Consider the following 12,781-nt stretch of genomic DNA (forward strand, 5'->3'; position numbering starts at 1 on the left):
TGACCTACTATTAGTATCAGTGCTTATGTTGTACATTACAGGCAAATGAGCAATACCAAACCACATATTTCACCATCTGCATCCCTGAGGACACTGTTCTGTTAAAAGGACATACATTTCCATATTTTAGAATAGATACTGTATTCAGTCGTTGAAAGCCTATTGGTAAAACAGACATTATGATATGTCACAAAATCTTATTTCTTTCTGTTTTTGCTGATGAATATCCTATAACACACCAGAAACCATTCATTATCTGGATAATTTCAGCTACATGAACTCTGYACCATCATTGAAGTCAAGGCACACGGCAGAAGTCAAGACATCTGACAGACCTCAAACACTTTCAAGCCCATCCCCAACTACTCTATGCCAACCTAGCTTGTCTATAGTTCCTGTAAGTGCGCTTTCCAAGAAATGACTTTCATAAAAAGATAATGGACCAACAATATGAACATACWGCAAGACATGTTTGTGTATTTTCCAACATGTATTAGGTAATAGTAAATACATGTTGCATCTACAGTTACTCACTACTTTGTTGAGTTTGCATGGTCCCTATTAAAGCAATATTGTATTTTTCACGTTCAATATTCAGTACTGCAGAACAAACTATGGTGAATATTTGTTTTAAAAAAGAAYGACTAATAATGACAAGAAACAGACCCCCAAAAAGAATATGTGTTATATCTTACTTTTTTTTTTAAACATTCAGATCAAGAGATTAAAGGGAACATTGCTGTAGCCATTCAATGCAAAGGTTTATAAAAACAGCATCCATTCAATTCAAACTTTCAAGTAAAAAAAGCAGAATTCTGGAAAAACTGAGAAGTGTAYACACAGTATTCTATATACAATATTCTAAACTGTACAATGATATTTAGAACTGGTGGGTGATTAAACAAATGCAGCTGTGTCAAAATAATGTTACATACTGAACATCATCTGTGTAACTATAAAGGCTTCTCTATAATTATAGCCTCTCTCTGTCATGCAGCTCCAATGAGGCCTTTGCCCTTCCAACTCACTACCACTCTCAAAATGCCCCTCAGACACTGTCCTTGTCAAACTCACACACAAAGTACATGGTGGGATGGCAGGCCACATCTGTCCAGTCCCCCGCCGCCATCATCTCAGCACAGTCCTCGTCCCTGTAGGCATTGTTGGGTTCTCCTTCCCTCCACTTGCTGAAGGTGCTCATGGGGGAGCGATCCACGTAGGTGAAATGGCCCTCACGGTCTATGTCGTTGATGCCAATGTACACCCGGCTCAGGCCCGCCTCAGTGATGTACCCAGCGATGGCTGCGTTGGCCCCCTCGTCCTTGGGCATGGCCAGGTGTCCACCTCTTCCCTGACAATAGACCTCTGCATCTGTGTAGCGTTTCTCCTCCTTGACCAGTAGATAGACCTTACTGTCGGTCTCTTTGATGCCAGCGACAGCTGCAGGGGAGGGCAGTGCTGAAAAATGAGCACTTGTATTTCTATAATCACACTGACATATATACCCAGCATTCACATTGTGGAATGGAAGCAAACAAAGCCAAATGGTCATAGATGAGAGTGATACTGAAAGGAAACTGATGTCTTTACCTTTGCGTTACTCTTTGGAAATTCCTAATTCAACATTCATATTTTACTATAAACCAGACATCCTAAAAGCGTACCAGTTTTGATGAACTTCATCTCATTGGATAACTGGGCCACTAGGATGTCCATCTCACCAATCATCTTCCTCAGGGGTGTGCATTCACATGGAACACCTGATGAGACAAAAGGAATGCAWATTTTCCATACTCTTTGTGGACTCATTGTTAACTAGACCTGTAATGTTTCCCCAAACAAATACATGTTGTACCTGGATCACCATTCAGGCCCATTGGCCCAGGATCCCCCATATCTCCTTTTAAACCTGAGTGTGGAAACATTGTCAAAGTACATGGGAAATATGGTAATGCATCCCAAAACACTGTTGTAAATGCATGTTCTTCTGTTTTTTATTCCTACCTTTGATTCCACAGGGGCCCATTTTCCCATAACGTCCCATAATACCCTTATGTCCTTTAACTCCAGTATGTCCTGCAGGGAAACATGTGTTACTGTAACTAGGTTTTTTGTGACTGATTTCAGAATCAAATGAATAATTGGGTTAAATAACAAAGTCTCCATGTGAGAATTTAATCTGTCTTCGATGTCAGCCGCATCATTCATCAACAACAGCTGCAGTCAGTGATTCAGGGGATTCTGGGTAGCGTTTCTCACACAACCTCTGACCTAAAGTAAACATTTTGTTGCTCTGGACTGCCTAGCAGCGATGTAACCAGATCACAACATCCTGTAGGATAAATTCTTGTCAGTGCATACTGTGATCTTTACCCTAGTTTATAGACAATAACTGTCCAATTAAATAAACTCTAGAATGTTCTGAAGGGAAATAGGATTATTTTAAACCATTCTGAACAAAATCTGTATGGTTTCGTCTCTTGTAAAATACATTTGTCCACAAATGTAATGAGACACCATAATGAGAGGCCAAAGGGTTATGCAAATACCTTTTCCAAAGGTCAATCAGAAGGGCTGTTTAAACAGATTTTCATGACAACCAAATTCTCAAACTGCCCTGAGCATTCTCTGAAACTGAAAAAATGACCACTCATACATTTAAAATCAATATATTTCTCAAGTTTCACAAGCCTCCATAGATGAGTCATCAGCATTTTGTGATATTGTGAGGGGTGAAGCATAGCACCTGTACAGAGAGAATACTGCACATTGTACTTGTTTCTGTTTTCAAAGATGGATGCTTACCTATCTCCCCTAGTGGACCCACTCTTCCTGGTCTCCCAGGTGCCCCTTTCTCTCCCTTTTCTCCTGGCTCTCCTGTCAAATGGAGAGAAAGCTTCACGGATCAAAAAAAGCTTCATGAATCAACAACCTCACACCTCTGGAATGAGTGTATAGAGTACCACAGTCTGAGTCCTAATACCCATATAACCAAGCAGTCAAACAGGGAAATGGTTCCAATCGTTTTTCCACCATTCATTTTTCCCACAGGGGATTTTAGAAACATTTAAATTAGGACTGTGTTTCGTGCATGCTTACCCTGGTGTGATGTTTTGATAACGTGTAAATCTCTCTAGGAGAAGGTGACTTTTCAATATATTGTCCTTTATTTACACCCCAAAAATGAAATGCTAATTAGCTGCTAATGTGGCTATCACAAAGAACTACAAATGCCATGATGATCTGGACGAGACTGCCRAATCGAGGCAAAGGTAAGAATCTCTGGATTAACTATCTAATGTTAGCTAAATATAATTAATAAATTGGCTAAATTTCTATAAATGGACAATTCTGTGAACTGTCTGTCTTGTGCAAGTTTGAAATTGACACAATACCTGTTAGCAAAGGTGTCAGCTAGAGAGGATGTGCAGGGATTTGTAGTTTTCCATGATGTATACTTTGATGCTAAATAGCATTTTCGAATCAATGTAAATAGAGCCGAATATATTGATAAAAGTCACCTTGTTTGAGAGAGATTTACACGGTTATCAAAACATCACACCAGGGTAAGCCTACACAAAACACAGAACTTATTTTAAGCTTTTCTAAAATCCCCTACACTGTATGGGAAAATGTAATGTTGGAAAAACAATTGGAACCATTTCCCTATTCGACCGCTAGTTTTTATGGGTATTATGACACCTCTACTGTGGAGCTCTACTGTGTCTACAAGACATTAGGAACTGGATCCCTTATTGATGTCACCTGTTAAATCCACTCCCATCAGTGTAGATGAAGGGGATGAGACAGGTTAAAGAAGGATTTTTAAGCCTTGAGACAATCAAGACATGGATTGTTTATGTGCCATTCAGAGGGTGAATGGGCATGACCACATTTTTTATTAAGTGCCTTTGAATGGGGTATGGTAGTAGGTGACAGGGGCACTGGTTTGAGTGTGTCAAGAACTGCAATGCTGCTGGGTTTTTCACGCCTAACAGTTTCCTGTGTGTATCAAGAATGGTCCACCAACCAAAGACATCCAGCCAAGTTGAAACAACTGTGGAAAGCATTGAAGTCAACATGGGCCAGCATCCCTGTGAAACGCTTTCGACGCCTTGTAGAGTCCATGCCCAACAAATTGAGGCTGTTCTGAAGGCAAAAGGGGGGTGCAACTCAATATAAAGAAGGTGTTCTTAATGTTTTGTACACTCAGTGTATATGCCTTTGAGTCCTGGGACGAGGATCTGGACGGAGCAGGGTTCGTCTGACATGTGCTGTCCATGAGCTGACTCCATCAGGGTCAGCCCCAGCAGAGTGATAAGAACACAAGGCATCAGCTCCTCTGCTCTCATCCTGCAACATGGACAGGTTGATGGACTGAAAGACATTTAATTAGATATTCACTGACTGGCAAACACACAAACAAAGCGACACCAGGAGAGCCGAGGTAAGACTGATTGGCAGACAATTGAGAAAATACAATGTCATGGTTGGCACCGTGGTACAATTATTGCAGATATGAGCAAGGATTCTTCAGGCCTATTTGATAGTTTGCTTTCATACAGTACATCACAACAACTGATTTTAGACCTCAAATCAACTATTACATCACTCAGTACAAAACAATGTGATTGACAAAAACTTTTCCTGAACTAAGACCAAATGTTCTTCCCTGGCTTAAATTCCCTTAAAGTGCCTTGGGACATTCCAGATGAAACAAGACAAAGTGTTGTGACAGATCGCATGCCGACAAACAACACACCCCTCCCCAACCACATTTTTTTTTTACCAAGCTTGCTTTATCATGGCATACACAGCAAATCATGTGGGTCTGGAGTCACATCAATAGTTCTACATTTAACCTACCTTTTGTGTTGTTTTCCAGATCCCAAAGCAGMWWGTAGCTTCAGTTWGAGGATTTTCCCAAATTSTCCTTGTGAGTTAACAGGGRCTTGCACACTGGTGGTCTTTTCAAMGGATTTCATTTTTCCTCCTCRGGACCCTAGAATGTGTGTGAAAGGCCTTCCATAAACAGTTTCACAGATAAAGCCAGGGGCRGCTGGGGTCTCAGAGATAATTGGATGGGAAAGTGTGGGGGTCACTGACATCATCCACATCTGGGGTGTATTCATTAGTCCGATTCCGTTGCAAAATGTTTGGTCTGTAGCAAAACGTTTTGCAWCGGAWATTGTTTACCGTTTACTCTTGGAACCAAACGGAAGCAAGCAGAGCAAACGGAACGAAACGGGGAGCAACCAACCTGAATATGTCCAATAGAAAATCTCGTCTTCATTTCAAAACACGGCATCTRAGGAGCTGATTGGCCCAGCATAGAATCAACATTGAACGTTATTATATTTGAGTTCATTTTACATGGCCCGGTGCTCCTGATGAGCGGAGTTGGTAGTTTTCGACCATGTTATTGGTTCTTAAWTGGACTCTACCCACGGACAGGTGGTCACAGGTGTTTGTGCGAATCATATCGGTCATATTCAGCATTGCAGATATGTTCTGGGATGAAACAAGGCTAGTATTTGCTATATGAATGAACGAACAGTCAAAGTTACGTCATCCAGCAATAATATCTGTGTATGTAACGCAACCCAAGTCAAGTTAGCGAGCGAACTGGCTAGCCACGTTTGTCTTAGTCTTAACTAAATGTTAGCATGGTTTGTTAATCCAATGAAGAAAATGTATTGGTTATTGTTTGTGTGTGAAAATACRTAGTGTGGTGGCTGTAATGGATTTGGATTTCCTCAATTGAAGATATGTTTKAATTTCCAACAGTTTCTGCCTGTAGTGCTGACTGACAGGACTTTGTGCAAATAGACCTTTGACAAAAGGAAAWGTCATCAGACTCAATATGCAGGGAATTGGCAAGATGCCATGGTATGTGTTTCTGGCTTTCTCGCTTACAAACTCATGTCAATATGTTTATTTTTTGGGGGGGGCGTTTGTCATCGACAGTGGTGAGTACTTCTTGGTGAGCCAGGTACTCTCCCTAGGAGTGGTTGTCCAAAGCAGAATCTTCCAACATGGATTTGCCTCTGCTGTAGTTTCTCAGAAAAATGCTCAATGGTAAAATATTCCTTTATTTAAAACATAATTAAGGGTTTCAAACACTTGTCAATCTCAAATATGTAATGTATTATAGGAATGACTGTGTGCTACATCTACAAATGGAGGAATAGCCCAAGGGGAAAAAAGGATCTAGAAAATGCAGGTTAATTGCTACTTCACTGCCATTTCAGAAAAAGCCTACTGTAGAGTAAATCCTATCCATGACATAATGTTTATTGTTTTGACGTAGGTGTGCCTATGCCTTCCCAGGTCCACCAATGGCTGTGCCCCTGCCCAGTCATTTGAAATCCATAGATTAGGGCCTAATACATGTATTTCAATTGACTGATTTCCTTGTATGAACTGTAACTCAGTAAAATCATGTCAAAACACCCTCTTTACCCCAGGGCACACTGGTTCMTGGCGGTCATCTGCTTTCCTGGCCTAGATGACCCCCAACATGAGCCCGTGTCTCCAACTTGGCTGGAGGAGGCAGAGAGTGACCTGGACAAGGGGTTTGAATGGACTACACCTCCCCCAACCCCATGTCACTGTTCTTCAGCCCCGCGGGCAGCAGCACCAAGGGTTTGGCCAGGCCCAGCGGCTCCAGACTGCGACTTCAACAAAGAGGGGAGGCTGAGCGTGTGCTCAGACGGAAGGGGAGGAGAGAAGCTGTGGTCGGCCATGAAGAAGCTCAGTGTGTGCCCCACCCCCACGGGTCCATGGTCTGGGTCGGATAGAGAAGCAGCAGCAGCATCTCTCAGGTGAGTGAGGAGGAGAATACAGTCTAGTTGATTGTTAACTCGGCATTGTAAATATAGTTTGGATTTAGCCACATCAGTTTCTGGTGAAGTTGGGAAGAATGGTAAGCATTTTGTCCTACATTTGATTTATGTTTTAGATGATTGCAATGAATCTGAAAGGGAAAATTATATATTTTCCTTTTCTCCTGACCAGGATTCAAATGAGTTCCATTTYCAGCATAATTATATATATATTTTTTGCAATTTTGTTTAATATCTAAATAAATCAAGTAGTTCACTTGGCCTTTACTAGTCCTGTATAAACTGACCAATATAGCCTTCTGTAGCGCATCCCCCAAAAAACTATAGCGCCGCAATACATCTGTTTATTGCAGAAATTGTGCATAGTATACGTTGTATTGTAATGCTGGTGCGGTAAAATAATCCAGTCAAGTTTAATGAATTACAGTGTAGGCTAATCCAAGTGTGGGCTATGAAACAATGTAAATAGAGAAGACTAAAATGTGGTCAGCGGCAGATCAAAATAGCAGCACAAAGTCTCTGGGTGTAAATCACCACCTTCCGGAGACACCTGAAACCCCACCTCTTTAAGGAATACCTAGGATAGGATAAAGTAATCCTTCTCCCCCCCCCCCCCCCCTTAAAAGATTTAGATGCACTATTGTAAAGTGGCTGTTCCACTGGATATCATAAGGTGAATGCACCAATTTGTAAGTCGCTCTGGATAAGAGCGTCTGCTAAATGACTTAAATGTAAATGTAAAGAGGAGTTGTCCATGGTGTTGTCATTCAAGGTCCTTCATTTACCCTTTTCATAATGAGCACAGGAAGGTTGCATTTTGTCTTCTGCTCAGATGGATGAAGCCAGGGGGGAACACATGCAGCACACAGACTCCACGGCTACAGACCTACCACAGATCTGACTTGCAGTGGTGTAGTGCTATTGTTATTTATTTTTTAGATTGGGGGGGCGCAAACAATATGTAAATGATGTCATCTTTTTTGCCGACAGATGTAGCCTATCATTACAGGGCTCTCCAACCCTGTTCCTGTAGGGTTTCACTCCAACCCCAGTTGTAACTAACCCCATTTATCTTACCAACCAGCTAATTATTAGAATCATGTGTGCTAGATTAGGGTTGGAATGATGGTAGCAGGATTGTAGCTCTCCTGGAGCAGGTTTCCAGATCCCTGTTATATAATATGCATAAAATGCATCTTCCAATTGCAACGTCTGCCTATGCCCATACATATTTTTTTCATTTACTCAAACACCAAGTTAGGCATACCTATAGGCCATCATCACTGTCAATCATGAAGTATAATTATTAATGTTTTACCTGTGAAACTGCATCAATCATTTGATTGGGAATAGCCTATGCATTTCGATCATCTTGAATTACTGTTTCGTGAGCGAAGTAGAGCAGATGGTGTTAACAAACTATTAGCCTTTTTTCTATTTTGTTTAAATCAAAGCATATATCCTGCCTAGTTGTGTGTGGTCTGATCTGTTTCACCTGTATGCTTGTCTCCCATCTCCCYTCATTTATCCCCKGTGTATTTATACCTTTGTTCTGTCTGTCAGTTTGTTTTGATCGTCAAGCATACCAACGGTTTTCCCTTTGCTCTTGTCTGTTTCTAGTTCCTGTTTTCCAGGTTTTGACCCCTGCCTGCCCTCAGACTGCCTGCCGTTCTGTACCTTTTGGACTCTAATCTGGATTACTGACCTCTGCCTGCCCTTGACCTGTTGTTTTGCCTGCCCCTGTTCTAGTTATACACTTTTGTTACTTTGACACCGTCTGCATCTGGGTCTTACAACAGGCCTACATGCCCTCAGTCTAGCCTCTCTAAAATCCCTGAGTGGTTGCCTTCCTCTCCGTCAACTGAGTTAGGAAGGACAATTGTATCTTTGTAGTGACTGGGTGTATTGATACACCATGCTCAAAGGGATATTCAATATCTGCTTATTTTATTTATTTTTTAACCCATCTACCAATATGTGCCCTTCTTTGCAAGGCATTGGAAAACCTCCCTGGTCTTCRTTGTTGAATCTGTGCTTGAAATTCACTGCTTGACTGAGGGACCTTACAGATAATTTTATATGTGGGGTACAGAGATGAGGTAGTCATTTAAAAAATCATGTTAAGCACTATTATTGCRCACAGAGTGAGTCCATGCAACTTATGTGACTTGTTAAGCACATTTTTACTCCTGAACCGTTTTAGGCTTGACATAACAAAGGAGTTTAATACTTACTGACTCGAGACATTTCAGCTTTTCATTTTTTWATTAATTTGTGAACATTCCACTTTGACATTATGGGGTATTGAGTGTAAATCAGTGATACAAAATCAACATGTTATCAATTTTAAATTCTGGCTGTAACACAACAAAATGTGGAAAATGTCAAGGGGTGTGAATACTTACTGAAGGCACTGTAGCACCTTTAGTTTCTGTGTCTCACTGGATTTCAGTTATTTTWATATTTTTATTTAACCAGGTAGCCCAGTTGAGAACAAGTTCTCATTTACAACTGCGACATGGCCAAGATAAAGCAAAGCAGTGCGACAAAAATAACAACACAGAGTTACACATAAACAAACGTACAGTCAATAACATAAAATAAAWWTKTWAAACTCTATGTACAATGTGTGAAAATGTAGGGAGGTAGGCAATAAATAGGCCATAGAGGCTAAAATAATTATTACAATTTAGCATTAATACTGGAGTGATAGATGTGCAGATGATGAATGTGCAAGTAGAGATACTGGGGTGCAAGAGGGTAAGTAATAATAGGGGGATGAGGTAGTCGGGTGTGCTATTTACAGATTGGCTGTGTACAGGTACAGCCAATCTGTTGTATATATGCCAACTTTTTTATTTATTTTTAAGGCATTTTTAATATATTTTTTTGGGCTGCACTTGTGACTGTTTATTGGTTGATAGGATGGTGACATGATTCTTCCCTTATTGTCACATCGCAGTAAAATCACTTAAAGGAGAATTTCAGTGCAGATGGAGCTTTGTTCTAGAAATGGCTCCGGTTTATTCTTACTGTCCTGTTCAAAAATATGTCGGAGACATATGAGTGAATTATAACATGTTTTGTACCTGTTCGAATGTCTCTTCAGAGGAAACCTTTTTAGCTTGAATTCTTCTAGCASTTGAATTATTTGTGAGGGACACTTTGTTGGATTGCCAATCTGTTGAGCAAGAAGCCTAGCATCTGGAGTGAATTAATAATGAATGTTAACTTTAGATGAAATGTCCTAGAAACACTTAAAGATGATCAGTGAGCATTATTAAAGTGAAAAATAAAGTGAATGTTTAAGGACCAAGTTTTGTTTAGTGGTCCTTTTATGAAGCAGATGGGCAACAACCCGTTTCCTATGCAAAAACAAKACTTTTGGTACAGTGAGTTCAAACCACTTTAGGAGGGATATTGATTTAACTGCAGTTTCATCATGTGCTCTGTCTAGTCCCTTGGTCACGCCCATTTCTGGCTGGGGGATTCCCCAGTCTAGCATGGTTTGCATGACAGTCTGTGGGCTCAACCGAGCCAATGGGAGCTCAGCCTCAGATGTACTGCTCTATTAATCTGATTAAATTGTTCCTCTGGCACAGCCTTCATGTAACAGCTCAGCTCTCCAGTTATGTCACAGTCCCTCCCTGAAAGACGATGCTTCCCTTTCCTTCTATCCTCAGCCTCATGTTGACCTTTTATTTCACCTTTATTTAACCAGGTAGGCCAGTTGAGAACAAGTTCTMATTTACAACTGCGACCTGGCCAAGATAAAGCAAAGCAGTGCGACAACAGCACAGAGTTACACATGGGATAAACAAACTTATAGTCAATAACACAATAGAAGATCTGTATACACTGTGTGCAAATTAAGTAAGGAGGTAAGGCCTCTCTTCCTCAGGTTGTTGTCAATAAGATGTTCTCACTGACCTCAATCAATTGGACAAAGGTTCATTCCTCCAATGGTTTACCCTTGTGGTCAGTTACCCAGAAAATGTGACTTGCAGAAAAWATAGGCCTAAACAACTGTTTGGCCAGCATTGTGCTGTATTAGGTGTGCAGTTGTCTTTTATGTGTGAACTGGACACTGCTCGTGCTATAGTCCTGTCCTCAAAGAAAGTAAACATGTAAATGTTGCATGTCATGTTTACACGCGTTCTACCTATGGGAAATGTGATACAATGGGTATCAGATGTCCAAATTAGATTTATAAACCCAGTGTTGACTTTCAATGGGGGATAGGATGTCTTCATGTGATGTCTTCATAAAGGTTTAAATGACTAGCCTCAAATATTTATGGGTCTGAAGTTCGCATGTTTCAATAAAGGTGTGTAACCATTGTGATGTTGTATGCCAATTTGCTGCAGTCTCACCTGCCCTCAGTGCTTTAGTTCCATCATCATCTGGTGAAAAGGGGAAGCATAAAATAATTTTAAAACAATCCTATATAAACATTAAACAATGACATGCTTTACTTTTATTGTTATCAAGTGTAAATAAATATCCTTCAACATAGATAATCATCAATCTGCATTCGTATTCAAATACTATCAACTCATGTTACAACTAATAGAATGTATACCTTTTTATGCTACAGGTATGATGAGCAGAATGACGATGGTTGTTACTGTACATGGCTGCACCTGCACTTGGAAAGTTCATTCCCAGTGACGTCATCTCTGCCTCCCAGCTGGCCTGGACTAAAGTCTGCGCCGCTCTGGGGATGCTGCTGTGCTTAAGTGCTGGACAGAGTACCAAGAGAAAAAGCTCGGATATTGTCTCAAGGATATTCTGTATGCGGGAAATTGAACCCGTTTTCGTTGAGCCACATCAAGAACACAGACGTAACATTTGAGGGATACATTGTTGTAAGTCCCTCACTTTTTAGATATCTTGCAAACCATTTAGCTAACTAACGTTAGTAGGCTGCACTTGTTAGCTCGTGGCTAGCTGGTAGTGGGGCTAGCTATATGTTATGATGGAGCGAACACAGTTTTCTAACAGTGAGAGATCGCTAGCTACAGCAACTATTAGTCGAAATAGTGATACAATATACATTCATTTGTATTTCGCTTTGCATAGGCTAAAACAWTTTTTTTGAGTGAAAAGGCTAGTTTACAGTTGGTCTAATGACATGTCGGTAACGTTTGTTCATGATGTCACCGCGACAACTTTCATTCTATTTTCGGCCGATATCACACTTTGTCGGTGCTCCAAATAGCATACAGTAGGATAACTTGGGGAAAATGTCTTTCAGTGCTTTCCAATCCTGTTCCTGGAGACGAACGTCCTGTAGGTTTTCGCTCCAACCCTAATCTAGCGCACCCGATTCTAATAATTAGCTGGACGATAAATTGAAACAGGTTAGTTACAACTGGKGTTGGAGCGAAAACATCCAGGAGGGTAGCTCTCCAGGAACTTTCTAAGCAATCTTTTGGGTCGATGCCAGCTAACTGGTTAGCCAGTTCAAATAATGACGAGTATAGCTGACAATGTCATAACTTTAGATACTTTTTATTCATTATTACATGAAAATAAACCTACAACAAATCACATTTTATTGGTCACATACACATTTAGCAGATGTTATTGTGGGTGTAGCAAAATGGTTATGTTCCTAGCTCCAACAGTGCAGTAGTATCTAACAATTCACAACAATACACACATCTAAAAGTAAAGGAATGTAATTAAGAAATAAATATTAAGACGAGCAATGTACAATATAATAKAGTTTATACATATGAGATGAGTAAAGCAGTATGTAAACATTATTAAAGTGACTAGTGTTCCATTTATTAAAGTGGCCAGTGATTCCATGTCTATGTACAGTGCCTTAGGAAAGTATTCAGACCCCTTGACTTTTTCCACATTTTGTTAAAAATAAAGAACATAACTTATTTGCRTAAGTATTCAGACCCTTTGCTATGAGACTCGAA

At 40.4% G+C, this 12,781-nt stretch overlaps 2 protein-coding genes across 5 annotated transcripts in view; one reads left to right on the forward strand and one right to left on the reverse strand.

The window, feature by feature from the left end:
* Window positions 1-461: 461 nt before the first annotated feature.
* Window positions 462-5,054, reverse strand: LOC111968896 (collectin-11). Of its 4 annotated transcripts, none has more exons than XM_070445248.1 (7): window positions 4,867-5,054; window positions 4,223-4,353; window positions 2,806-2,877; window positions 2,005-2,076; window positions 1,856-1,909; window positions 1,665-1,760; window positions 462-1,440 (listed from the first exon to the last, which is right to left on the reverse strand). In XM_070445248.1, exons 1-7 carry the CDS (start codon window positions 4,983-4,985, stop codon window positions 1,049-1,051), a joined length of 936 nt encoding a protein of 311 aa, XP_070301349.1. In that variant the 5' UTR covers window positions 4,986-5,054; the 3' UTR covers window positions 462-1,048. The 4 variants fall into 4 exon arrangements, with proteins under 4 accessions (XP_070301349.1, XP_023850614.2, XP_023850613.2 ...); XM_023994846.2 differs by having other exon boundaries at window positions 462-1,458; XM_023994845.2 differs by having other exon boundaries at window positions 462-1,458; window positions 4,223-4,377; window positions 4,867-5,024.
* A 6,510-nt stretch (window positions 5,055-11,564) lies between these two features.
* Window positions 11,565-12,781, forward strand: part of LOC111968897 (unconventional myosin-VI-like) — a 130,972-nt gene continuing 129,755 nt past the window's right edge. Inside the window, exon 1 of the mRNA XM_070445249.1 lies at window positions 11,565-11,713. The gene's annotated coding sequence lies outside the window, so the exon portion shown is untranslated. The remainder of the gene's footprint in view (window positions 11,714-12,781) is intronic.

Source organism: Salvelinus sp. IW2-2015, linkage group LG9 (assembly GCF_002910315.2).
Source record: "Salvelinus sp. IW2-2015 linkage group LG9, ASM291031v2, whole genome shotgun sequence".
NCBI classification, from domain to species: Eukaryota; Metazoa; Chordata; class Actinopteri; order Salmoniformes; family Salmonidae; genus Salvelinus; species Salvelinus sp. IW2-2015.